Source organism: Pseudophryne corroboree, chromosome 3 (genome assembly GCF_028390025.1).
Source record: "Pseudophryne corroboree isolate aPseCor3 chromosome 3, aPseCor3.hap2, whole genome shotgun sequence".
Classification (NCBI taxonomy): domain Eukaryota; kingdom Metazoa; phylum Chordata; class Amphibia; order Anura; family Myobatrachidae; genus Pseudophryne; species Pseudophryne corroboree.
This window is the reverse complement of record NC_086446.1, coordinates 194,241,090-194,268,473: the sequence shown is the minus strand read 5'-3', so window position 1 is coordinate 194,268,473 and position 27,384 is coordinate 194,241,090. Positions and strand designations below refer to the sequence as shown.

Below are 27,384 nucleotides of genomic sequence, written 5' to 3'. Positions count from 1 at the left end.
AAACAGGTCCTGTGGCTGGCTAAATTGAAGCCTGCATTTTACCTAGTTTTAATTAGCCACAGAACCTGTGTTATTCTCAGTTGTCCCTGATTAAGGGTTATTATAGAAAGCCTACTTATACTACCAAGCTTCCTACAATAAAACATCACAAGACTACTAGTTGCAGGTTGTGTTTGTTACATTTAAAAGCGCCACTGAAATAAATGGGTAATAGAAATGTATTGGCCTTAAACATCATGTATCTCACTAGTGAGAGTTTTCTGAATATTGCTGTGTTTTTATGTGTGATAAGCTATACTATGGGACTGAACCTTGTAACATGTACACAACATGTACATAAAGTATGCAGAGTTAAGGGGGGTACTCACGGGAGAGATGTGTGCTGAGCGATCTTAACACAGACCGCTCAGCACACATCTCTCTCCCCGCTCAGCACAGCGCGATGTGCTGAGCGAGGGGGAAAGCCGACGGGGAGCCGCTCACTTCACACAACGGTGAAGTGAGCGACCCGCTAGATTGACCAGCGATGATTGACCAGCGCGGGGCCGCGCATCGTTCATCGCAGGAGTCTCCACACTGAAAGATATGAACGAGTTCTCGTTCATTTATGAACGAGATCGTTCATATCTTTCAAAAAATCGGCCAGTGTGTAGGGCCCTAAATAGTGATTTTATGTTTAATAGAGTAAAAGGTAAAATCAGTAATTAATTTAAATAGGCTAGGTGGGATATACTATATACTGTTAAGAACAGGCTGTGGGCATTCATCGTGAATATAAATTGGCCGGGCCCCATTATAATATTAGTCAGTATCTGGAATTTGTGTAAATGTCATGGGTTGCTATCATAAACAGTTTTATCAGTAATGTAATAATATAACTTTTCAATAATGTAAATTTCTTAAATAGTATTAAAATGTTTGTTGGGACAACACAGACATACAAGACAAACATACATAAAATCTTGAACAAAATGAAAAAAGTAGGAAACAATGTGATTATTAAAATAAGAATTTGACACTATGGGGGAATTCAAATGTATGAAAAGTCGGTTGGGTGTCTGTTTTTTCCTATCTATTAGACAGGAAAAAACAGACACCCAACTGACTTTTTAAACAGTTGAATACCCCTTCTATGTGTACCTCAATCTATATTTTATTCAATTAGTTATAGAGAGCAGAAAATAAGTTATCTATACCTGTGTATTCCCTTTATATTTATTCATATTATACTTGATTAACTATAGTTGTCACAGTACTTACTTTCCAATGTAAATACACAATACCAGTATCCAAAATAAACAGTAAAAAATGTGCCTTGGCTGTTTCACGCTTATTATGTCCCTTAGCACATATAAGGATTGGTACTGTATTTGTAAACAATATAATAATTTACTGTAGTTTGAGTCTCAGATTGGCTCAAATGGAGGAGCACTATATTATTAGGATCAGAAAGAATACTGATTTTCAGTGGAGGTAGAAATGGCCAAAACTCAAATGGTTGCTTATCTGGATATAGCTTAGTTTATATTACAGTAAGTAATTTTTTAAGTAATAAGATTCACTCCAATTTAAGGGTATCCGGACTCCAGGTCAACAACAAAAAGGTCGACACACCTTAGGTCGATGCCAATAGGTCAACACACCTTAGTCGACATGGACAAAATGTTGACATGGGCAAAAGGTCGACATGAACAAGGTCGACATGGAAAAAGGTCGACATGAGTTTTTCACAATTTTTTTCTGTTTTGGAACTTTTTCATACTTAACGATCCACGTGGACTACGATTGGAATGGTAATCTGCGGCGAGCGAAGCGTGCCATGCGAGGGGATGCGGTGCACTAATTGGGATTCCCGGCCACTCTACGAAGAAAACGACACCAAAAAAACATAAAAAACTCATGTCGACCTTGTTCATGTCGGCCTTTTGTCCATGTCGACCTTTTGCCCATATCAACCTAAGGTGTGTCGACCTATTGGCATCGACCTAAGGTGTGTCAACCTTTTTGTTGTCAACCTGGAGTCCCAGACCCAATTTAAGTGCTTCTAAGTTCAGCTGTTGATCAACAATCTTTGGGTAGTCTTATATGCTCCAAATTGTGAGTACATCTGCATACTATATACTGTACCATTAATTTCCTCAAAAACAAAGGACGGTATCCAATAAACCGCGGTAAAACATTAGGTATAAAAAAAATTGCAGTTTTTCCCAATGTTTCATCAATTGTTTTTTTTTTTTGCAGGCTATCTAATTAGATCGCCCATTTTTCCTGAAAACACACAGATTCAGTGAAACAGTTTTCCAGACAATCAGCCTTGCTTCTGTATGAAAACCAGGCTGTTTCCGGAGATTTAGTTTCACCTGCCTGAGGTAGGTGAAACAAATTCCTAAATAAACCGTGGCTCGCGCTGGTTTATCATGGCTAACAGCATAGCCCCTGGCGAGATAATTAGCCATAGTAATTTTCCGTGGCTAATTGGATACCACCCAAAGAAGCAGCATTTTTTGTTGTTGCAGTAAATAACAGTTGTTATGAATCATCATCACAGTGATAGCAACCATCAAATTGCTTTGATCCCTGGTTATTTACAGTGTATCCAATCTTATATTGTAGTTTTGTATCTGATTTGGACCCTTAACACACAGTCTGTTAATATTAAGGAGGTGATATTGTGTTAAACATTCAAATATCTTTTATTTTCACAATAATAAATGTTGGTCACAATAAAACCTACATACTGTATATATTGAGTTATAGAAAATGGAAATAAATTTCAGTTGCAGATTATAGCTAGATTGAAGTGTCAATATGGCATATAGTAATATTGTGCAAACATATAGATGTGTCCAGTTCTATCTTTGATGCATATAGCAATGTTTTATAGTGGTACCGCATTGAGTCACAGCCGGTGCCATCCCCATTGAAAGTAATGCATCGTGGGAGCATGTGTATGTGCGCTCCCTGCTATGATGCAATACGAGTTTGCTTGCATAATCTAATGCATTCAATAGGTTCCATAGGGGACACTAATTGTGTGTGGGACAGTAAGGGGAGAAGTCATAGGGGCACATGCAGGATTTTCAAGGGGGGGTTTCCAGATATGTTTTATTTATATATATATATATATATATATATATATATTGATAAAGCCTATATATATCCTATATTAAACACTCTAAAAGGTTAAGAGACACAGTACGCAATTGGCGCAAAAAGTACCGCAAGGGTACGCCCTTAGCATAGCGGACGCTGTGCACAGGGTGTGCACACAGGCGTCGCAGACACTTACAGAATTAAACTTTAATAACTATACCTTAAGGAATGTACTTATACTGTAAACCTTTGTGCAGTGATAATGTGTAGATGTAATGCAGTGTAACCTTGTTAGTTTAAAGCTGTATGAGCGTATGTGACGCTCAGAGAACCCTTTAGCAATATAATAAACACTCAAATACCGGTCTAAGGTTCTAACACCTTTAAGGGAGAGAATGAACGTTCAATTGCAAAAGAATACTGTCACAACTGAGGGCCTGAGCTGACGGGAGGCAGCCTCAGTTGTAGGGGCTGAGATGTACCGGAACCTGGGAGGTTGTATCAGACCCCTGGACATGTAAGTAACATGAATAATAACTGCCCGAAGGCGTGACCACGACAACTTGGATAAAAGTCAATGATGTTTATTATGACAACTCCGCAACACAGCAGCAGTAAAAGAAAACGTAAAAGTCAGCAAAGAATAAATACAGTTCCTGGGTACTACAGGATGGCAGGAGCCACAGGGCACTGGTAGTGTGAGATAGTTCTTATAATCTTCTAGATGGAAAGTCCTTACCAGGCCCGACTGTAGCAATGGAGATAACCCAGGATTGTACCAGCTGGTGTTCCAGGAAAAGCTGGGTTGCTGAAGATAAAACGGCTGCTGTGGATACTGGCTGGAACCAGACTGTTGTTAGCACGGAGTGGATACTGGCTGGAACCAGTTAAATAATAAATGAACTTGGGAGCGATGAAATATGAACTGAAATGTAGAACTTGAGAGCGGAGAAATAATAATACCGGTGGATAGTGGTAAAGTGTAGAAAGGACACCGGCCCTTTAAGAGAAGCTGTACTCTGCTGGAAGCTGGGCTGGAAGCAGGTAATGTTGTAGCTGGAAATAGATGAATCCACAATGGATTGGAGAGTCAGGCTACACCGCAGGTGGAATGCTGGTGCGGGTCTCTATGGTGGAAGTCTTGAGACAGGAGCTGGAACCTGGAAGACAATCACAGGAGAGAGACAAACAGGAACTAGGTTTGACAACCAAAGCACTGACGCCTTCCTTGCTCAGGCACAGTGTATTTATACCTGCAGCAAGGAAGGGATTGGCTAGGCAATTATGCAGATTAACAATACTGACAACAGATTGGAGGAAATAATCAGCTGACAGAATCCAAGATGGCTGCGCCCATGCAGACACTTGGAGGGAAGTTTGGTTTGTAATCCATGTGGTAATGAAAACAGTAATGGCGGCGCCGGCCACTGGAGACAGGAGACGCCAGGCTGACAAGTGCACATCCAACCACGCGGACACAGCGGAGGCCGCGGCTGACGTAATCGCCACTCTGACACTCTGCATGCAGAAGCTCAGGGACGGCGGCGGAGGCCGCGGGAGACGCCATGCCAGATGTAATAAGGCGTTACTGTGACAGCGTCTCAGAGCGACAGGAGAGGATGCAGGAATGTGAACATTAGGATAACAGATGGGATCCGGTCCTGGAGCGCTGAGCCAGCCTTAGGAGGCATCTGATGGGTAAGAAATGGCGTCCAGATACCCGGATCGTGACAAATACACAATACAAGTTATACACTACCAATATAACATAAAATACCTAACCGAATTACTACACATAAAATACAATAATGACACGATTACATTTAAGGGGAAGGAGAGAGAGAATGGCTTACAACATTAATAAGAGACAAAATGTCTGCAGAGAACTTACACATGTGGGAATGATCGCTGCGCAGTTAGTCAGTGCTGAGAACCTTTGTGTTGAGAAACTTGAGCTCACCCAGGCTGGCTTTCCCTATATACACAACACACAGCAACAACACAATGGTCCCTAAAATACCGCATGGGACAGAAGCTAGACTCCATTTTGGGAAAAACTCCCATGATTCCAAAGTCTGTAACATATGGTTCAAAAGGGAATGCCAGCAGCCATTTTAGATTTGCAAGTCCAAACACATGGCATTCTTTGCTACACCATAATCACATAGCAGAAGACATAAGACTCCACTATATTCCAAAATGTCTAAGCTTCAATATAATGCATATGTGCTGATTTTACAATTCCAAACCATCTAACTCACCTTTCACAATTTCAAGCCAACACAGTATCAGCCTGCTATTGCTACAAGCACATGACTACAGTAACAAAAGGAAGTATGTTTTGACTTCTAACCTTCAGCAAGATGCATCATGTAAAACTACTATAATCTGTTATAAATCACCATCCATAAATGTATACCAGAGATGCTATGCTACAGATTGTCTACTGTTCCAATTCATTACAGATTTCATAGAGTATCATCACAAACACCCAACAATCACACAACTGCACAAGCATCATTAACCTTAAGCCATTTGTATCTCCGAACTAACTATTCTATGCCAATCATTTCACAACTACTTTACCACAAACACATATTTAAACTATTCTATGCCATTAAGCCATGTGTATACAATACTTAGCCTTCGTAAGGAGATCAGTCCTGGTGACGAGCCAGCCATGCTTCTGGGTGCTAGGTAGCTGTGTGCAGCTACAGTACATCTGCCATCTGTGGTTTTGGGAGAGTGAGCTCTGATATCAAGTTCTCAGGTATGCATGCAACCTGTGGGTGTGTCTTTCACAGCATGTGGGCTAGCTGTATCAGTGAGCTGAGCTGGCCATGTGATCTTGGTTATGCAAAAACGTTGGGTGATGACTAACAAATTCCTGTCTTGTGGGAAGCTATTGTTTGGCGAATACAAAACAACCCCTGTCTCTGGGTTTTGTTCTGTATTCTCACTGTCCATTGTCCACTTTCAGTTGAGACAATGACATCTCAGCAATCATTCTTCTGGAGAGAAACCCAGCCCCATTCGTAAACAAAGTGCCAGCCCTCTTCATTGAATCTTAAAGCTTAGAGTAATTAAAGGCTATTGTATTCCATCTGCGGGAAAGAAACTGACTGGTCTTAGGTGTAATTTATTCGGAATACAATTAATCTTCAATTACTATTCCTGTGCTTAACTATGCATAAGATATGTGGAGTCCTCCCAACATGCAAAGGGGAATCTCTAAGGTCAAAGAGCCATTTGAGACCCACTGATACCTGCTGGACTCAGGGGAATATTAACTTATAAAATACATTATTTTGATTAAATATGTAGCGATCGAGTCGCATGCTAGACGCACACAAACTCTACCGTAAATGTGCATACCGTGCGCACGTGACGGCGAGTGTGCGCACGCACGGGAGGGTTCATGCACGTGCAGCGTGCACACGCATGAGGTGCATATATGGCAACGTGTAGCGTGATATTTTTCTGACTTTGACAGTCCACCCTTTGGCAGTCACCAATAACTGCCACTTCCTAAAACAGTTCAAAAAGAGAAAAATATATGTCATATGTAAATACATTTCTATGATTGGGTAAGGAAGGAGAGAAGAAGGTAGGAAAAGGGTATGACCTAGTGAGATAGCAGAAGCATGTGTGTGTGAATCCATGTTTGGGGGGTCATGTATCATCGTGCCGTACGTGTTTTAAATCAAGCTTCGAGGTATTGCGAAGTATACATTTAAATTCCTTCTTATCCCGTATTAAGGGTCTGTGGATGGGCTGTCAAACTTTACCGAGCTCTTTTCGGCTTTTGGTTGCAACAAAATGGGGGAGCACATTTTAGTTGATGATACATGAATGGGGGGATATGTGAGTGCTGATATCTGTGCCTGTATTCCCTATCGACTATGTGTGTCATTACCTGAAGGTTGTAGAAATGAAGATAAGGAGCAATTATGGTAAATGCAGTCATAAACTATGTGAGTTTAATATACATTTGCCGATTGAGGTCTTGTCTTGTGTCTTGTCTTGTCTCGATGTACATGTTGACTGTAGTCTCCCGATGCTTTTGCTATAAACGGTGTGCAAAAAGCTTTTTCAATGTCCATAGACTTACAAAAAATGTTGGGCTAGCGTAAAGTTAAAGTTACTAGGGATATGGGGGGGTCTATGGCATAGTCCATCAGTTGTCTGTGTAAAAGGTTGTCACATTCTTCTTCCAAGCGGATGTCTTTGTACCTTGGAGGAAAACAAAGGAGAAACGGGTAAAAGAAACAGGTCGTGGAATCACCTTTTATCACAGCGTGGTTTCAATGGTTGGGTCGTAAATCAAATCAATTTTGTTATGCGATACAGTCATTACTTCAGGTACTTTTTCAATATAACATAATCCCTCTGAGTTTGGGGCAAGCCGCTCATACGCCTTTCTCCCGCATATGAAATATGCATCATCGGGGAGAACATATGGGACTGAATATGTCATTACCATGTTACACATTTTCCATGTGAACTCTCCTAACCCTAATTCTCCCATCTGTTTAGTACACCTATCAGTTTGTACGATCTGTGTACAGTATCCTTGTGATACTTCTCCAACTCTCATGGTCCTACTTCTTAGGGTATACCTATATCGGAAATATTTTCCACTATCGGCTATGTGGCGTATGAGCTCTGTATCTGTAGGCATTCTATCGGCTCTATATGAAAAGGTCATGGTTTTGTTATTCCATGACACTTCCCAATTTCCCGGCTTTCGGGGATTGGAAATGTTAAAACACACTAAGGACCTATCCACATGGTATTGGTGGAGCTTCAAACTAGGAGGACTAGAGATATTAAACCTCTTGTCCACCGGTCTCCCACCACTTAACTCAAGTACCTCTCCTATCGTTAAAGGAAATGGTACTAGTCCTGGCTTGCTGTGACCTTGAGGTACTTGAGAGCATACCCAACAGTCTGTTTGGTTTAACACCTTACCCACTAATGAGTGATAGTCACCCAATGGATGCCGGTCCATGTTAATGTTAAAACTGGACTGACATTTCTTGATGCACCCATCCTCAACTAAGTTATCACAATGCCTACAGATGCAATTTTCTTCAGCTAACAATCCTTCACAATTCCTTCTATGGTCAATGCTACCAGATCGTTTTCTGATTCTCGCCTTTGCTTGGTGATTATGTTGTTCTTGGAAATCTACGCCTCCATCTCTGTCATCAGAACCTTTCTGGATCCTTTCTCGACCTCACTGGTACTCTCACCGAAACAGACTGCTCTGGTCAACATCATGGTTAACAGGAAAATCCGTATCACAGTCTCTTGGGGCAAGTCCATCTTACAGGAGGAGAAAGGAGAAATTTGTAATGGGGGTACAGGAAAACAGTTTGAGGGGGAGAGAAACTTGTTACGATAATTAGTTCTCTAGTCTTGTTGTTCTTCTTGTTCTGCTGTCATCTCAAAGGTGCTGTCTCTCAGTCTTCCAAACGATCACTCCGGTGATACAATATTTCTTCTAGCTCAGCGCTCTTTCTGTAAGGAGAATAAATCTTGCATTACCATTTGTCCAACTAATGTGTGACATACCATCTTTAAAACATGAGAACATGAGAAAGAAGAGAGAGAGAGAAAAAAAACAACGAGAGAGAGAGAACCGTTCATATATATATGCATCACATAAATCAACAATAAACAACAACAGGAAAAAAAAAATTTCAAACATTTTTCAGGAGAGAAAAAAAACATTGTCAGATCTTCCGTTCACCATCAGGCTGTCACATCTACATGTCCAATGGTATCCTTGCATAGTCTCTCCCACCAGTATTTCCATACCTACCCTTTGTTTCTGGCCAGGATACATCGATGCTGGTAGGTCATACTGGGGTTTGGTAGACTTCTGCAAGGACCAAATAGCTATGTGATATTTGGGTCCTGCCGATGAACGTCAGAGATGGGGAAAAGAACATTTACAGATAAATTACAACGTCTACCCGGCCGTCCTTGTGCCTGCAAGGAACTGACCTCCCATTTCATTAACTGTAACCTCAGGCTTACTATCAGTCCTAATGATCACCTTTCCTGATTACCTTTCCTGATTGCATGTTACAGGTGCAGCCCAAACTCCTTCCTATGTGATCCCTGATTACAATTTGGTGTGTCATAACTTTGCTCATATCTTTGTCTAGGGGGATTATATGAATTTGGTCTACTTCTTGATCTACAATCTCTTGCAAAATGACCTTCCTTCTTGCAATTATAACACCTTTTCACCTTTGACTTACCCACAGGGATCTGGGGCTTCTTTGTTTCCCTGTGCTTGATGATGTTTTGCTCATGCCCAACAGCGGAGTTCCTTAATGCAGTTACTGAGTTATTTCTCCAGTTAGGTAGAGAGGCTTGTATACTCGTTCTTAATACTTCCTTTAAACCATTTATTAACACATAAACTGCTACTTTCCTGTAGTGTACATTTGTTTTAATATATTGTGTTCACCCTGACAGGATTTTGTTCCATTATGCTATTTTGTGTTAACTCTTTGGTGTAAGATGCATTTGTCTGTGAGTAACATACAATACCGTACTTACCTGTTGACACGACCTCACCTGACCCTCCATTAGGGGGTTCTGCTATTGCCTTTACCAACTTGGCCGTGTCCCTCTGGGTGTCTCGTATGATGACTGCTGGGTAGAGTGTTGACATCGTGTTGGTTTCACCTTCTCGCTGGTAATCCTGAGGGGAGTTGAACATGGGGTGCGACTTGCACAGGTTAACATTTGTAATTTTGACACTTTCATTTTTATAAACATTATTGCATTTGTTACTTTCATTCTTAATACAGTTACTAAGTGCATTTTTTTATCGTACACCATCGCGCCATTCTCTGCAGCCATAATCCTCTCCATTGCCATGTCTCTCCTCCCAAGATGAGAGTCAGATATGCAAGTTAAATTTCTTTGCATTTCACTTTCCTGTTGCCACAATGTTAAATAATCATAATGTCTAATACGCCTTTTTGAAGATTTAATCAGGCAAACTCTTCTCTTTAAATTTTGTAACACTTCTGGGTTAAAAGTACCTACCCGGGAAAACTTCTCCCCGTCATGCACAGTCATCCTTTCCCATTCATTGCACAACGTCTCTGTGTGATGACCATATTTCTCACACATGATATACCTTGCCGACCCGATTGGTCGGTTTACTAAATCAACCTGAACCTTGGTTGATCGCCCCTTACCTGAACAACTGGCCCCCATCTCTGCAGGTGCTGCTTTCACTACCTCTGACTTCAAATCAGGGTCTTCGGCAACCCTTACAAAAACCAAGATGCTCGGGGTAAGGCTGCGGTGGGGGTTTTGCTCCGAAGTCCGCCCACTTAACTCCCGTCCACGCTGGCCAATACGGCGACCAAAGTTCCCAGAGGTTCCGTACCCAACCTAGGGCACCTAAGTACGTCTACTTGCTCGGGCGTGTGGGAGTGTCTTACCCTCCCCAGCAAGTATATGTCGCTGGAATGTCCCTGAGTGATCAGGCTACTTCCCTTAAAATAAAAAAAATTACACAAATCACGTTAACAATGTGCAAGTAGCGTTCTTCTGAATTCAAGACACGCTAATGCACACAATCACATGCGGTACAATCGTATCTGCACACAAGCAACTAATATTATGTGCAGAACGATCAACGGAATTGAAAATTTCGGCTGCAAATTCCTTCAGCAATGAGCTTCTTTGGCCTATATGGGTCTCGCACCAACCCTCTTCGGTTGTGCTCTCTACTTCTAGTCTGCTGTACCTGAACCTCCTGTTCTGTGACCTCCTGGTCTGTGAACTCCTGGTCTGTGACCTCCTGGTCTGTTATGTACAGCAGACTCTACTGCTCATAATATGTCGAGATTAACAAGGGACGCCTCCCAAGCCACCCCACGCTATCACTCTCGCTGGTGTACCTCCTTCTACTGGCCTATGGTTCCCACTTCCGTAATAAAAGAGAAATCTTATATATACACACTCTTACATTCGAACACTCTTATTTCTGTACAGAATTCCTTTCATTCGGTATTAGCCTAACCCAGAAGAATTGCAACAGAGAAGGTTTTTCTTTTAACTTTAAACTTTTGGATTTGAGATAGATCTGTGTTATTATCGCGTTATTTCCTTATCGCCTACTAAACAATACTATCGTGCGGTTTGTATTATGTGGGTGTATCCGTACGCTCCGTTGCATAATATACGCTCCGTGCGTCGACCCTTGCGTTGCGTATGCCCTGCCCTTGTAAGGGCACGTGTACACAGACCAAGTACGTCCATAGTAACACACTACACGTTTATCAATGTGAATGATTTTTTAACAGTAATCATTCACTGAACACCACCCAAATCTCCCTTGTTTTCTAGGCGAGACTGTGTGCGTGCCTTTTACAATTATTCCCTTAAATATTACTTTTTATCTTTTAACTATTAATAACAACAAATGTCTCAGCACGTTATCACTAGTATGTGGCAATCAGGAGAATGATATGTGAAAATACACAGATGAAAATGCAATTCTAAATTTAATCTAATAACATACATTGATGTAAGCACACGCATATAGATATTACATATATGTACCAATCACTATTCCTTATGTGAGACCTTATTCAGTGCTTTTTTTTTTTAACTAACTCTGTAAAGGCGATTTCTTTCACTGCTGGGAGAGAAAAAAAATAAAAATCCAAAGGTTAATTTGCACTTCAATGGTTATCCTACACCAAGCAGAGTTAAAGCTCTTGAAGAGAGACAGTGACAAAACAAAAACAAAACAAAAAAAACACTACGTTTTATTTGTGTATTTCCTAAATCAAATATTTAATTTATTATTAACTTTTATTAAACTGTATCTGAACCACTTATGATTGACTATGATATAGATTAAATAAATGCATTAAAAAAAAAGCTCATTAAATGATGATTTCTTTTTGACAATGGATGGCTGATTATTTCCTGAGTCAACTGAAAATCAGCCGCTTAGGGGAAAAAAAATTTTTTCCCTTCCCAAAATGGCCGCTGCTCCTCCCCCTTCCACCTCCATGAGGTTTACACAAAATGGGGGACAGACCTTTTGTCACAAAGAAAATCATCATGCCAGCTCCTTTTAGTTATCACGCTATGCAGAGCGATTAAAAATAATTTTAAACCTATTTAAACAGACAAACCATCCAATCTGCGTGTGTAGTTGGCACCAAATAGAAATAAGAAATAATAAAACCAGATTTACAAAGACAATAGCTTAATGTTCCTACCTCTGGTTCTGGATTCCTTCAGCACTCCTTACTAAGTGAAGCAGACGCTTATCTGGTCAGCACTACGAGGGATAACACCTCCCGCCCTTTGCTGACCGATAATGTCTGCTAAAATTACCTAGTGCAGATATGTGAAGAGCGGACGAGTTCCCCAATTGATAAAGCCTATATATATCCTATATGAAACACTCTAAAAGGTTAAGAGACACAGTACGCAATTGGCGCAAAAAGTACCGCAAGGGTACGCCCTTAGCGTAGCGGACGCTGTGCACAGGGTGTGCACACAGGCGTCGCAGACACTTACAGAATTAAACTTTAATAACTATACCTTAAGGAATGTACTTATACTGTAAACCTTTGTGCAGTGATAATGTGTAGATGTAATGCAGTGTAACCTTGTTAGTTTAAAGCTGTATGAGCGTATGTGATGCTCAGAGAACCCTTTAGCAATATAATAAACACTCAAATACCGGTCTAAGGTTCTAACACCTTTAAGGGAGAGAATGAACGTTCATTTGCAAAAGAATACACAATACAAGTTATACACTACCAAAATAACATAAAATACCTAACCGAATTACTACACATAAAATACAATAACGACACGATTACATTTAAGGGGAAGGAGAGAGAGAATGGCTTACAACATTAATAAGAGACAAAATGTCTGCAGAGAACTTACACATGTGGGAATGATCGCTGCGCAGTTAGTCAGTGCTGAGAACCTTTGTGTTGAGAAACTTGAGCTCACCCAGGCTGGCTGTCCCTATATACACAACACACAGCAACAACACAATGGTCCCTAAAATACCGCATGGGACAGAAGCTAGACTCCATTTTGGGAAAAACTCCCATGATTCCAAAGTCTGTAACATATGGTTCAAAAGGGAATGCCAGCAGCCATTTTAGATTTGCAAGTCCAAACACATGGCATTCTTTGCTACACCATAATCACATAGCAGAAGACATAAGACTCCACTATATTCCAAAATGTCTAAGCTTCAATATAATGCATATGTGCTGATTTTACAATTCCAAACCATCTAACTCACCTTTCACAATTTCAAGCCAACACAGTATCAGCCTGCTATTGCTACAAGCACATGACTACAGTAACAAAAGGAAGTATGTTTTGACTTCTAACCTTCAGCAAGATGCATCATGTAAAACTACTATAATCTGTTATAAATCACCATCCATAAATGTATACCAGAGATGCTATGCTACAGATTGTCTACTGTTCCAATTCATTACAGATTTCATAGAGTATCATCACAAACACCCAACAATCACACAACTGCACAAGCATCATTAACCTTAAGCCATTTGTATCTCCGAACTAACTATTCTATGCCAATCATTTCACAACTACTTTACCACAAACACATATTTAAACTATTCTATGCCATTAAGCCATGTGTATACAATACTTAGCCTTCGTAAGGAGATCAGTCCTGGTGACGAGCCAGCCATGCTTCTGGGTGCTAGGTAGCTGTGTGCAGCTACAGTACATCTGCCATCTGTGGTTTTGGGAGAGTGAGCTCTGATATCAAGTTCTCAGGTATGCATGCAACCTGTGGGTGTGTCTTTCACAGCATGTGGGCTAGCTGTATCAGTGAGCTGAGCTGGCCATGTGATCTTGGTTATGCAAAAACGTTGGGTGATGACTAACAAATTCCTGTCTTGTGGGAAGCTATTGTTTGGCGAATACAAAACAACCCCTGTCTCTGGGTTTTGTTCTGTATTCTCACTGTCCATTGTCCACTTTCAGTTGAGACAATGACATCTCAGCAATCATTCTTCTGGAGAGAAACCCAGCCCCATTCGTAAACAAAGTGCCAGCCCTCTTCATTGAATCTTAAAGCTTAGAGTAATTAAAGGCTATTGTATTCCGTCTGCGGGAAAGAAACTGACTGGTCTTAGGTGTAATTTATTCGGAATACAATTAATCTTCAATTACTATTCCTGTGCTTAACTATGCATAAGATATGTGGAGCCCTCCCAACATGCAAAGGGGAATCTCTAAGGTCAAAGAGCCATTTGAGACCCACTGATACCTGCTGGACTCAGGGGAATATTAACTTATAAAATACATTATTTTGATTAAATATGTAGCGATCGAGTCGCATGCTAGACGCACACAAACTCTACCGTAAATGCGCATACCGTGCGCCCGTGATGGCGAGTGTGCGCACGCACGGGAGGGTTCATGCACGTGCAGCGTGCACACGCATGAGGTGCATATATGGCAACGTGTAGCGTGATATTTTTCTGACTTTGACAATATATATATATATACATAGTGATGGCAACACTCTAAGGCTGTAGTAACTCGAGAAAGTGCTTTATTCTAGCAACGTTTAATGACAATACCCATCGTCAGGAGATGACAGCGGGTACAATCCTGAAACATTGAAAGGATAAAGTACTTTTTCAAGTTATTACACTCTCAGAGTGACGCCATCACGCTACATATATTGGAGGTCATCACCTCATGGGCTCTAGGGCAAGTAGGCACATTCATTTAGGAGGACAAGGTATCTTGATATGTGTGTGTGTGTGTGTGTGTGTGTGTGTGTGTGTATATATATATATATATATATATACATATCTGAAAGCCCTTTGCAGATATAATGTATGTGTGTGTGTGTGTGTGTGTGTGTGTGTGTGTGTATGTATGTATATATATATATATATATATATATATATACAGGTATATATACTGATACACATACATAGATACACATACATACACAAACAAATAAGAAATAAATACTGTACATCCACCTCCTCTGCTGGCCGCCCTCCTCTGACAGACTGTAGTGCAGTCGAATGTCATCTTCAGCCAACTGGCCACAGCGAATGCCCAGCCGCTTGCCGCCACTGAGTTCCTGCATCCTACTTGCAGGCAGCTCATCTCACCCATCATGCTGAATGCTGTAGCCCGCCTCTGCCTGCGGCTCTCCCTGGCAATTTCCTGTGCTTTGCAAAGCACAGAGAGTTGGCACGATCACAGCAGTCACTGTAAGGATCAGGGCCGTCTTAACGGCAGTGTAGGCCCCTGGGCACAGCAATGCATTGGGCCCCCTACCCATCCTCCAGCGGTAGGGGTGGGGTGTGCTATCAGCAGCAGCTTTGATGTCCCGCGGGCGGTATGGGGTGTTCTATCTTCCTCTCAGCATGTAGGACCTGGAGCAGTAATTTCTGCTAATTGCTCCTTTACTGCACAGATGGGGTGGGAGGGAGAACACTAAACTGTAGAAGGGGGCATTGGGCTGAATGACGGCGCTCTGGTACATGACTTCCGAAGTGGTAGGGGGTGTTTAATACGCTGGGGAGGCGTGGCTGATGGAGTGGGCTTAATATTCATCATTTTCTGGTGGGAGGGCAGCTTGCTTGACTGCAGATATCTCAAGTTCCTGAAAATATGTTTCTTAGCTTTGCATGGGATAAAAAACTAGAGAGTCCCACCTTTCAGAAGGTTATGGGGACTTGGGGATCAGAGGTCAGGAGCCAGAGCAATCCTCCAATGAATATATAAAACTGTATACCAGGCGTGTGGAGCTGGAGCAGGGACCAGCTGCTGGAAGGCTGATATCTCTGGTTCTGGGCACAGTAGAGACAAGCTGCCAGTGTCCAGCAAAAGGGGAGAGTCTCAGCTTTTGGATTATACCCTCAGAAAAAACTCTATGTTAGACAGAACCTGAGATATCTGGCTGGGAAGAGCAATTAACAGGTTCGGATGGGGACCACTGCTTTCACGTTGGATATCTCCGGTTCCCCAAGGCCGATTTTCAAAAATCTGGTACCCCTGGAAAGAGGGGACCCTCAGCTATCAGCCTAGGGCCCTTATACTCCTGGGGCCCTTGGGCAAGAGCCCATTGAGCCCATACGAAAAGACGTCCCTGGTAAGGATGGAGACAGAGCTTCTCCATCTCAAACTTCTCAGTATAAAAAAACAACATCTTGGTCCATCAGGGGTGGTTTCTGGGTGCTCGGAAACCCCCCCTGCATGCACCACTGAGTCAGTATTAATTCTTATACCACTCTCCATAAAAGTAAAGTCTAGATCTGCCACTTAGTAAAGATATTTATGCACTTTACCTTCGTTGACACATTTATTACAAAATCACAGCATCTGCCAAGATACCAGCATATTAGATTGAGCATAGTTTCTTCTAAATATACTGTTGTTTCTCTTTAGTATAGAGTCGACTGTTTTCAGGCAAGTGTGCTTGCACCCACTTCCATAGGAATGCATGGTGGGTATGCACAGTGCGGCAAGGTGCGTATAATTGCAGCAGTGGTTATATGTAGGATAAATATTGTCACATCTGTAGGTTTAGATTCAGTCTGTAGCTGTCAAGTCAGTTAGCAACATTGTGACCATCTTGGTAATACACATACAATTGTGTTGGATGAGATCAGGCAGCCCTTGCAACACAGTTAGTGCAGAACTGGATATATCACATTCATACAGTCAGATGTTGACTACACCCTGCAGGTCAAGCTATTGCTAATAAAATATAATATACATATTTATAAAAGTATTCAGGTATATTTAACACAGATATATATAAAACAATTTTCTGCTCACTACAACTAATTTGTTCCTACTTTTTTTACACAAACATTTTGTGTATATGTTTGTCTTGAATATTTCACGTGTTATTCCAACGAACATATTAATATTATTTAATAAAAGTTACATTATATTTATTGCTTATAATTTGTGCATCTTGATATACTGTAACAGCAAATTTTCTCTCCTACTTCTGTTTGCCAAATGTCATGGAGTCACCTGAAACATCCTTTCTTCCTCCAGACTGACTCTCTCTCACCTGGTGAAATTATTTTTGGTTGGGAGTTGGCTGGATCTTAGTTTTTAATTGACTGCTGAATGCTTAAATAACAGCTAGATTATGGGGTCTATTCATGAAACAGCAAAAAGTGTGGAGAAGTGAGCCAGTGGAGAAGTTGGTCATGGCAACCAATCAGCATTGAAGTAACATTTATAATTTGCATACTATAAAATTATACAGAGCAACTGATTGGCAGCCATTGGCATGAATAGATCCCTTTATCTGTTGAAAGAGGAGTGTGCTACTGTGCAAGCTCCAGTCTCCCTGTTGTCCTGGAGTCTTCATCCCCTAACCCAATATGGCCACTGAGATCTCTACTGAGCATGTGCAGTAGCCATCTTGTCTTCAAACTGTGTTAGAGCATCACTGTGAGAGACAAATATCTTCCACTTAGCTACAGTGTGACCTGTGATTACCTGCAATCCACCACTTTTTACTGCATCCCTATACCTATCCCCATTTGCAGTATACACTCCCTGCTGGTGGGCTGTATAAAACCAGACACCTCTCAAGGTCCTGCCATCACCAGTGTACATGTAACAGTGAGTATGGCTGTACCTGCTATCTATCAATAAACCATCCCCACTTGTTAAGTAACTGGACTATTCATAGTTTGGGTCATACGCCAGTGTGGGCCTCTATAACTCTGTAGTATCAACATCTGCACACATATCATTTCCAACAGTTTCTCCTGGGCCAGTGACAGGTCCTACATTTGCTGCATTTTCAAAATGGGTTCCTGTCTCCTATTCTTGTTGCTGACTTGGTTTTAATTTTGGATATTGTTACACTCTTCTGTCCATACCTTGACTCTTGTCATCTGATTTCAGCTCTCTAATGTATAGTGTATTAGTTATTGCCTGTCTTCTGATAGTGCTGGATTGCATACTTAATAGTTGTTTGCTGTAAACTTCAGTCATTAGATAGTATCTCTGCTACATGAGCATATTAAGAGAGGACGGGGCCCATGTGCAATCTCTATCTGGGCCCTTTCCTCTTCAGCCAGAAGGCTGTAGTTTTTGAGCACTAGGGTCAATAGGACACCCAAGCGCTGTGCCAGAAACTAGTGTGCATATGCAGGACTCTGGGAAAATGGAGCAGCAGTCATTTTCCTGCTGTGCATGCTCTAAACATAGGTAAAATGGCCACAACACCATTTTCCAGGTGGCTTTTGCAGGGCTGCTTCCACTGATTCAAAATTGGTGCAGAGTTTGTGGTGTGCCCCCCTTGAACACAGGAGCCTGTGTACACCACACACGTTGCACCCATAATAGATACGGCACTGCCCTGTTACCAGATCTGTTATGTGCAAGATTATTTTCCGTTTGCTTTGGTAATATCATCTGCAGTGTGGTACCCTGTTCTAGTACCAGCTAGTTGGTATGTTAGATTAGTGAGCCATCCATTATTAAGCATAGGTGTGCGCAGGGGGGGGGGGTTCCTGGTGTGCACAGGCACCCCCTAATGTCTGGCACCACGATCTGACATGCCTGATGCAGCGATCGCCGAGCAGGCTGATTACTGTCCCCTCTGCGCTGCACCCTGTCAGGACTGCATTACTGACTGGACGCCTGGGTTAATCAAGGGTGCCACTGCCACCGGCTTTCAAATTCCAAGCTCCACCACCATGTACAAAAACAGCGTGATGTGACGTGATTACGTCATGCTGCTCGCATGCCCTCCCGTCACACCCACCACATACACACCTCTCTCCTTCTATGCTATGCCAATGCCAGCCACTGATGAGGAGCAGCATGCAACCAGCGTTCCTCTTAAGAAGACAAATTCAATACTGGCAGACGGCCGGCAGCAGCATTGACACGTCACTAGTTTTTCCAGCAGCAACAGCAGCAGCAGCAGCAGTACTAGTCTGCGACTGTCAGTGTCAGTGAGTGACTGATTTGTAAGTAAGCTGCTGCAGCTTGCAGGTGAAAGAGAGGGGGAGCCAGACCAGGCTGAGGAGGAGCAGTGGAATTGCAGTTAATGCCATCAGGGGTGCTTGTTTGGTGCACACCACAACATCTGACAATGTATCTGCTTTATTAGGATTGGTACAAAGGTGTATATTTTATGCATTGACCATCAATAGATAGTGCTAGACACGCCCAAAAGGCGGTGCTAGACACACACCTCCGACGGTGCACCCCCTAATAAAATGTGCTGCGCACGCCAGTGTTATTAAGCCTAGACAATATCTTGAGGTGATAAGCCTTTACTACCTGGAGTAGAAGACCTGGTGGCATCTGAGTACTAGTAAGCATGAATAGTGGCTTGCTATTCATGTTTTCACGTCTGCATTGGTACTGCCATGCCATCTCCCAAAAGCAATACATTTGGTCTGGCAAAAGAATGAACAATAAGGCTCAGGATCTTCAATATCACTCAAAATGACTAGGTGACTATAGAGCCTTTTAGTGTATGAATCTTCATTAGGTAATTTATGTGTATTATTAGAGGTTATCAATTGGTTATGGCTAAAACCAAGTTGGAGACAGGACCCCTGATGTCACTTCTCCGCTTTGCTCCCCACCAGGTTACTAAAGGGAGTAGTTGGTGGCGTGGATAAGTGCTATCCCACCAGCCTAGCTCCTCCTCCTTACATCAGAGGTCCTTTCTCCAACTTGGTTCTAGCATCTACCGTTATCAATTGCACAAAATACCTGGACTTCCTTTTTCGCCTTTGTTTCCCTGCAAACCTGGCAAACCAAGTCCAGTGGCTCCTGTGGATCCTTTCTCGCCTTTGCTTCCTGATGGATCGAGAAACAGACATGGTATACAAATTATGTTTCAGATTATGTTTAAAAACTGTACATTTAATAAAATAAGTAACTTAATTTACATGACTAACATACTGTAACCTAAAGGTTTCTGCAGTGCACTTCTCACTGAGGATACCGATCATTAGGGAAAGTAAATACATTTCTCAAATAATATGCCTATCTATTGTTTTTTGGTAATACTGGGGGCAGAAATCATAAACAGTAGATAAGGTAAATCTATGGAGTCCTTCATCAGGTTATTATGTGAGAACTCTACCACACAAGCAAACAGGAAGAATCGTCTTGTGTATCTAAGAAAAAGCACTGTAGAAACTTAGGGCCTAATGCAGTGTGAGATGTAAATTTGCAAAAAATCGCAAAACTACAACTCATTTCTCGAGCATGCGTGGGGGCGCCCAGCACAGGACAAGGCCGCCCCACATGCTGCACCCTGCTGAAATGTGAGTGCTTCGCTATACAGAGATGTGCTCACATTTTAAGGGTTGCCACCTGCCTATTCAGCCTAGCTGTGAAGGCAGTCGCTGGGTAGCCATGTTTCGGGTTGCAGGGCTGCGTGTGACATCACATAGCTGCCGCGGCCCACCCCACAAATGATTCAGACACACCTCCATTATCTGGACCGCGTCCCCTCCAATGGCGCATCAATGCCTACAAAATGCTGTGTAGACACACCGTTCCTGCCCCCGCATGGACTTAGACTGCGATCGCATATGCAAAAGTGCTGCGATTTCATCACTTCTACGATTAGTACGGAATTAGGCCCTTAGTAATTTGTTAACATGTCTTATCTGACTGTTCAGCTGGGAGTGTTACCCAGATGAGAAACTGAGTGAAATTACCTATCAGAAGTTCTTTCAAAACATAACAAGCAGCTTGATTACTTGGCCTGAGATGAATCCCGAGTGAAATCCATGCAGCTGGAACATTGCTTTGATAACAATCTGAGAAATTTGAAGTACCAAAGTAGTTTTTCAAGGCCAAGAAGTTACTTGCTTAGAGCAGTTATCCACTACTGCCATAATAATGGTGTTACCTTGGGAACACCATTATTATACAGATATAAGTCCATTATCTGGTGGCAGGGCCGGATTAACAATGGGGTGGATGGAGCTGCAGCTCTAAACCCCCACTGAAAATAGGCCCACCAGAGATCCCCTGCAGTGCAGCCAGTGCTGACAGGAAAAAATATATTTCCTGTCATCACACAGCAGCGCACTCACCTCCGGCTGCCCATTCACCCCACCACGGCACTAAACATAGTAACATAGTATCTAAGGTTGAAAAAAGACAATTGTCCATCGAGTTCAACCTATTCGTGGTCTCCTGTGCAGAATTATTTTGTATCAAATTTTGACTGATGTTGATGACTGCCGTTACGTTTTACCCCTCTTTTTTATAATAACCATAGTGCGTGACTATGCACCGTAACCCTGGATATCCTTATCCATTAGGAATTTATCTAACCCATTCTTAAAGGTGTTGACTGAGTCGGCCATTACAACTCCCTCAGGCAGGGAATTCCAAACACGTATCGTCCTTACCGTAAAAAAGCCTTTACGCCGTATTGTGCGGAAACTCCTCTCCTCTAACCTGAGCGAGTGTCCACGAGTTCTCTGTGTTGATCTAACCAAAAACAGGTCCTGCGCAAGATCTGTATATTGTCCCCTTATATATTTGTAGATGTTGATCAGTCCCCTCTTAATCTCTTTTCCAGTGTAAACATGCCTAGTCTGGCAAGCCTTTCCTCGTATTCCAGCGTCTCCATACCCTTAATTAGTTTGGTCGCCCGCCTCTGAACCTTTTCTAGCTCCAGGATATCCTTTTTGTAGTATGGTGCCCAGAATTGTACACAGTATTCAAGGTGTGGCCTCACAAGTGATTTATATAACGAGAGTTTAATACTCTCATCCCTAGCATCAATTCCCCATTTTATGCATGCTAATATCTTATTAGCCTTCTTTCCTGCAGTCCTACTTTGGGTACTACTGCTTAGATTGCTATCTATGAGGACACCTAAGTCCTTTTCCAGTACAGAATCCCCTAATTTTATCCCATTTAGTAGGTAGGTGTTATTTTTGTTCTTGTTACCACAGTTCATTACCTTACACTTGTCTGTATTGAAGCGCATTCTCCATTTCGCTGCCCAAGCTTCTAATTTAACTAAGTCGTTCTGAAGCGACTCAGCATCCCCCTCCGCATTTATAACTATACACAATTTGGTATCATCTGCAAAAATTGACACCATGCTCTCTAGACCTTCTGTTAGGTCGTTAATGAAAATATTGAACAATAGCGGTCCTGATATTGAGCCTTGCGGCACACCACTTAGCACTTCAGTCCAATTTGAAAAAGATCCATTAACCACAACGCACTGCTCCGTATAATCTAACCAATTTTTGACCCAAGTGCATATTGTGCTTCCTAGCCCTGATTCTTGTAGCTTGTAGATAAGTCTCATGTGTGGTACAATGTCGAATGCTTTGGCAAAATCTAAAAATTACATCCACCTCTTTACCCTGATCTAGGTTTGCGCTTACTGTTTCATTAAAGCCAAGTAAGTTGGTTTGACAGGATCTGTCCTTCTTTAACCCATGTTGATTCCTTTTAATGACCTTATTGACTTCAAGGAACTTCTGAATACTGGCCCTCATTCCGAGTTGTTCGCTCGTTAGTGTTTTTCGCAACGGAGCGATTTGTCGCAAAGTGCGCATGCGCAATGTTCGCAGTGCGTCTGCGCCAAGTAAATTTGCAAAAAAGTTTGGTATTTTACTCACGGCTTAACGAAGAAATTTCTTCGTTCTGGTGATCGTAGTGTGATTGACAGGAAGTGGGTGTTTCTGGGCGGAAACTGGCCGTTTTATGGGTGTGTGTGAGAGAACGCTGCCGTTTCTGGAAAAAACTCGGGAGTGGCTGGAGAAACGACTGAACTGATCGCAGTGGCAGAGTAAGTCTCTAGCTACTCAGAAACTGCAAAGAACTTTCTTTTCGCTCTTTTGCGACTCTTTCGTTCGCAATTCTGCAAAGCTAAGATTAACTCCCAGTAGGCGGCGGCTTAGCGTGTGCAAAGCTGCTAAAAGCAGCTAGCGAGCGAACAACTCGGAATGAGGGCCACTATCTCTTAGAATACCTTCCAATACTTTCCCCACTGTAGATGTAAGACTAACTGGTCTATAATGACCTGGTTCAGCTTTACTTCCCTTTTTGAATATAGGCTCTACTTCCGCTATACGCCAGTCTTTGGGAACCATACCTGATATTACTGAATCATTAAAGATCAAAAATAGCGATTTTGCAAGTTCAGAGTGAAGCTCCATTAGAACCCTTGGGTGAATACCATCGGGACCTGGTGACTTATTAATCTTTAAATGTTTTAATCGGTCACAGACTACTTCCTTGCTTAAATAAGTACCTATCGGTGGGTTATTCTCATTATTGAGATTATGTGTTAGTCCCTGAATTGGGTCCTCTCTAGTAAATACTGTTGAAAAAAACTCATTTAGTGTGTCCGCTATGTCATTATCATTTTTGCTTAAGACTCCCAACTTGTCTTTTAAAGGGCCTATACTCTCCTTCTTTAATCTCTTGCTATTAATGTATTTAAAGAATTTTGGGGGATATGCTTTGCTTTCCTTTGCTACTAGTTTTTCAGTTTCTACTTTAGCCGCTCTTATTTCCTTTTTGCTTATTTTGTTACATTCCTTATAGTGCTGAAATGACTCGTCAGATTTGTATTTTTTAAATGCTCACCTTTCCTTGCCAGTATCGATGTGAGGCTCCGCCCCCATTACTGCCCAAAGCACTGCCCCCATTTGACCCGAGGCTCCGCCCCCTACCAATCCAAAATGCATGCTTATACTGTATAAGCATGCATTTTGGATTGGTAGGGGACGGAGCCTCAGGGCGAATGGGGCGATGCTTAGAGCGGACCTGGGGGCGGAGCCTCACATCGATACTGGCAAGGAAAGGCAGGTTTAGTGCCGTGGTGGGGTGAATGGGCAGCATTTTGGATGGTAGGGGGCGGAGCCTCATGTCGAATTGGGGCGGAGCTTTGGCAGACCTGGGGGCGGAGCCTCACATTGATACTGGCAAGAAAAGGCAGGTTTAGTGCCGTGGTGGGGTGAATGGGCAGCTGGCTGCAGCAATGTGTCTAGCTGCTTCAGGGTCCAGGAGCTGCGCTGCGGCCCCCATCACCTCCCAGCGCTCACCAGCCCCGCATCGCCTGCACACTCCCGCCTGCTGGTTTCCTTCTCTTGAGAGCCTCTTTCCAGTGTCTGGGTGGCTTACTTTCTACCCGCAGTGTGTCAGTGTACTGTCCCCCCCTCCCTCCCATGTGTCAGTGTACTGTCCCCCCACCTCTCCCTCCAATGTGTCAATGTACTGCCCCCTCCCACTCCACTGTGTCAGTGTACTGTCCCTCAACCTCTCCCTCCAATGTCCCACCCTCCAATGTGTCAGTGTACTGTCCCCCTCTCCCTCCAATGTATCAGTGTACTGCCCCCCCTCTCCCTCCAATGTGTCAGTGTACTGCCCCTCCTCCAATGTGTCAGTCTACTGTTCCTCCCCCCCCCTCTCCCTCCCATGTGTTTAGATGCTTCAGGGTCCAGGAGCTGCGCTGCGGCCCCTGCCACCTCCCAGCGCTCACCAGCCCCGCATCGCCTGCACACTCCCGCCCGCTGGTCTCCTCCTCTTGAGAGCCTCTTTCCAGCATCTGGGCTTCTGACTTTCCACCCGCAGTGTGTCAGTGTACTGACCCCCCCTCTCCCTCCGATGTGTCAGTGTACTTCCCCCCACCTCTCCCTCCAATGTGTCAATGTACTGTCCCTCCACCTCTCACTTCAATGTCCCCCCTCCAATGTGTCAGTGTACTGTCCCCCCCTCTCCCTCCAATGTGTCAGTGCATTGTCCCCCCTCCAATGTGTCAGTGTACTGTCAACCCACCTCTCCCTCCAATGTGTCAGTGTCCTGTCCAACCACCTCTCCCTCCAATGTGTCAGTGTACTGCACCCCCTCCTTCCAATGTGTCAGTGTACTGTCCCTTCACCTCTCCCTCCAATGTCAGTGTACTGCCCCCCCCCCTCCAATGTATCAGTGTACTTGCCCCCTCTCCCTCCAATGTGTCAGTGTACTGCCCCCCTCCAATGTGTCAATGTACTGCCCCCCTCCAATGTGTCAGTGTACTGTCCCCTCTCTCCTTCCAATGTGTCAGTGTACTGCCCCCCTTCCCTCCAATGTGTCAGTGTACTGTCCCTACACCTCTCACTCTAATGTCAGTGTACTGCCCCCCCTCCAATGTGTCAGTGTACTGTTCCCCCCTCTCCCTCTAATATGTCAGTGTACTGCCCCCCCTCCAATGTGTCAGTGTACTGTCCCCCTACCTCTGCCTCCAATTTGTCAGTGTACTGTCCCCCCTCTCCTTCCAATGTGTCAGTGTACTCCCACCAATGTGTCATTGTACTGTCCCCCCACCTCTCCCTCCAATGTGTCAGTGTACTGCCCCCCCCCTTCCCTCCAATGTGTCAGTGTACTGTCCCTCCACCTCTCACTCTAATGTCAGTGTACTGCCCCCCCTCCAATGTGTCAGTGTACTGTCCCCCCCTCTCCCTATAATGTGTCAGTGTACTGTCCCCCTACCTCTGCCTCCAATTTGTCAGTGTACTGTCCCCCCACCTCTGCCTCCAATGTGTTAGTGTACTGTCCCCCCACCTCTCCCTCCAATGTGTCAGTGTACTCTCCCCCCATCTCTCCCTCCAATGTTTCAGTGTACTGCCCCCCTCCAATGTGTCAGTGTACTGTTCCTCCCCCAATCTCCCTCCCATGTGTCTTGCTGCTTCCTAGGTCTGGGAGCTGTGCTGCAGCACCTGCCACCTCCCAGCGCTCACCGGCCCCAACATCGCCTGCACACTCCCACCCACTGATCTCATCCTCTTGGTGTCCTCATTCTGGTGGCTGACTTTCCACCCGCAGTCTGCTGAGCTGCCGCTAAGTTACCAAATGCTTGCTGGCCTGGAGACCCTGTGCTGCAGCCTGGCTCGATCAACTGAGCTTCCGGAGACCCCTGCACTGCTGAGGAGATCTTCGGGACCATGACCCATGCCACTGAGTGAGAACCAGAGGACCTGCCCATCAGTGTGAGTGGTGCTGTGAGAAGGGAGATTGCAGGGACCACATGTCAGCCTCAATCTTGCTGCATGCACGCTTACCAGCTGCACCTCTGGGGGGTGGTTAGGGTCAGGCACTAAGGTGTGATGTTAGATTTCGCTTACGGGACTGGATCCGGGAACAGCTCCTGGATGCTGAGCAGGATTGAATAGCTTTAGAACAAGGTACCCCACAGAGGGTACCACCCTGCCCTTCCTGTCTGATCTCATTCAATTCCTTTTATCAACTGTCACCCACTGTCTCCCTAGTAACCCACTGCCAGTCACCCCCAGTACTGCCCCAGCTTCTGTCTGCACTTACCCCTTACTACCCCCAGCACTGCCTGCCCTTACCCCCAGCTCTTCCAACTTCTTCCTGACTCTCCCCCCATGATATGTGATGGGACCCAGAATCAGTGGACTAGGACCCCAATTTTTTAAAGTAATGGGTCCCTGAGACCCACAATTTTTTTCCACTCAGCGCGATCACTGTATATATACACACATACAGTACACACACACACACACACACACATACATACATACATACATATATATTTACATATATATTTTGGATGAGACATACTGTGTCTTTTGACATACTGAGTTGAATCCAATTGTTTCTTGCATGCCCATAAGTAATGGCTGCTCGACAGAGCTTTTCAATTGTAATGCAAATGTAAGTGAGTTCCGCAGGCGCCTATTGCTTATCACTCAAAAGCACTTGGTTAAACTGTGTAAAGTAGCTAAACCAGTCTAAACTATTGGCCATGCTGCCAAAACAGTAGTTTGGGCACTCCAACAGCCAATTGTTCACATATTTCTGCTCACCACCTCAAGAGACTGCGAGCAGAAATCATGCAGTCATGGCAAAACAATTGAATAGTCCTGTTGGGTGCCCATTACTTATGGGCACCCAAAAAATAAATTCCCCCAGTGACTCTCTCCTTTCTCTCTCTCTTGCTGGATAGATAAATAGATATATTCAGGGGGAAATTTACTATGCTACCGATTTTGACCGAGATGGTGTTTTTCTTCAAAGTGTCATCTCGGGAATTTACTAAACTCAAATCACGGCAATGATGAGGGCATTCGTATTTTTTTGGAAGTCAAAGAAAAATATTACGAATGAATACACCATCGGTCAAATACACCTGTTATTTGGTAGAACTCGGTAATAAACTAAAAAGAGTAATTCACAAATACTGCTGGCAATAGCCAAACACTGCCGTGAAAAAAT

General features: G+C 43.4%; 1 protein-coding gene across 4 annotated transcripts in view; it reads right to left on the bottom strand.

The window, feature by feature from the left end:
• LOC135055101 (pulmonary surfactant-associated protein D-like) overlaps positions 1-27,384 on the bottom strand; it is a 455,316-nt gene that overhangs the window by 382,433 nt on the left and 45,499 nt on the right. For all 4 annotated transcript variants that reach the window (XM_063958749.1, XM_063958750.1, XM_063958748.1 and 1 more), the window contains exon 4: positions 19,888-19,974. In XM_063958749.1, the coding sequence (XP_063814819.1) occupies positions 19,888-19,974 (87 nt within the window). The remainder of the gene's footprint in view (positions 1-19,887; positions 19,975-27,384) is intronic.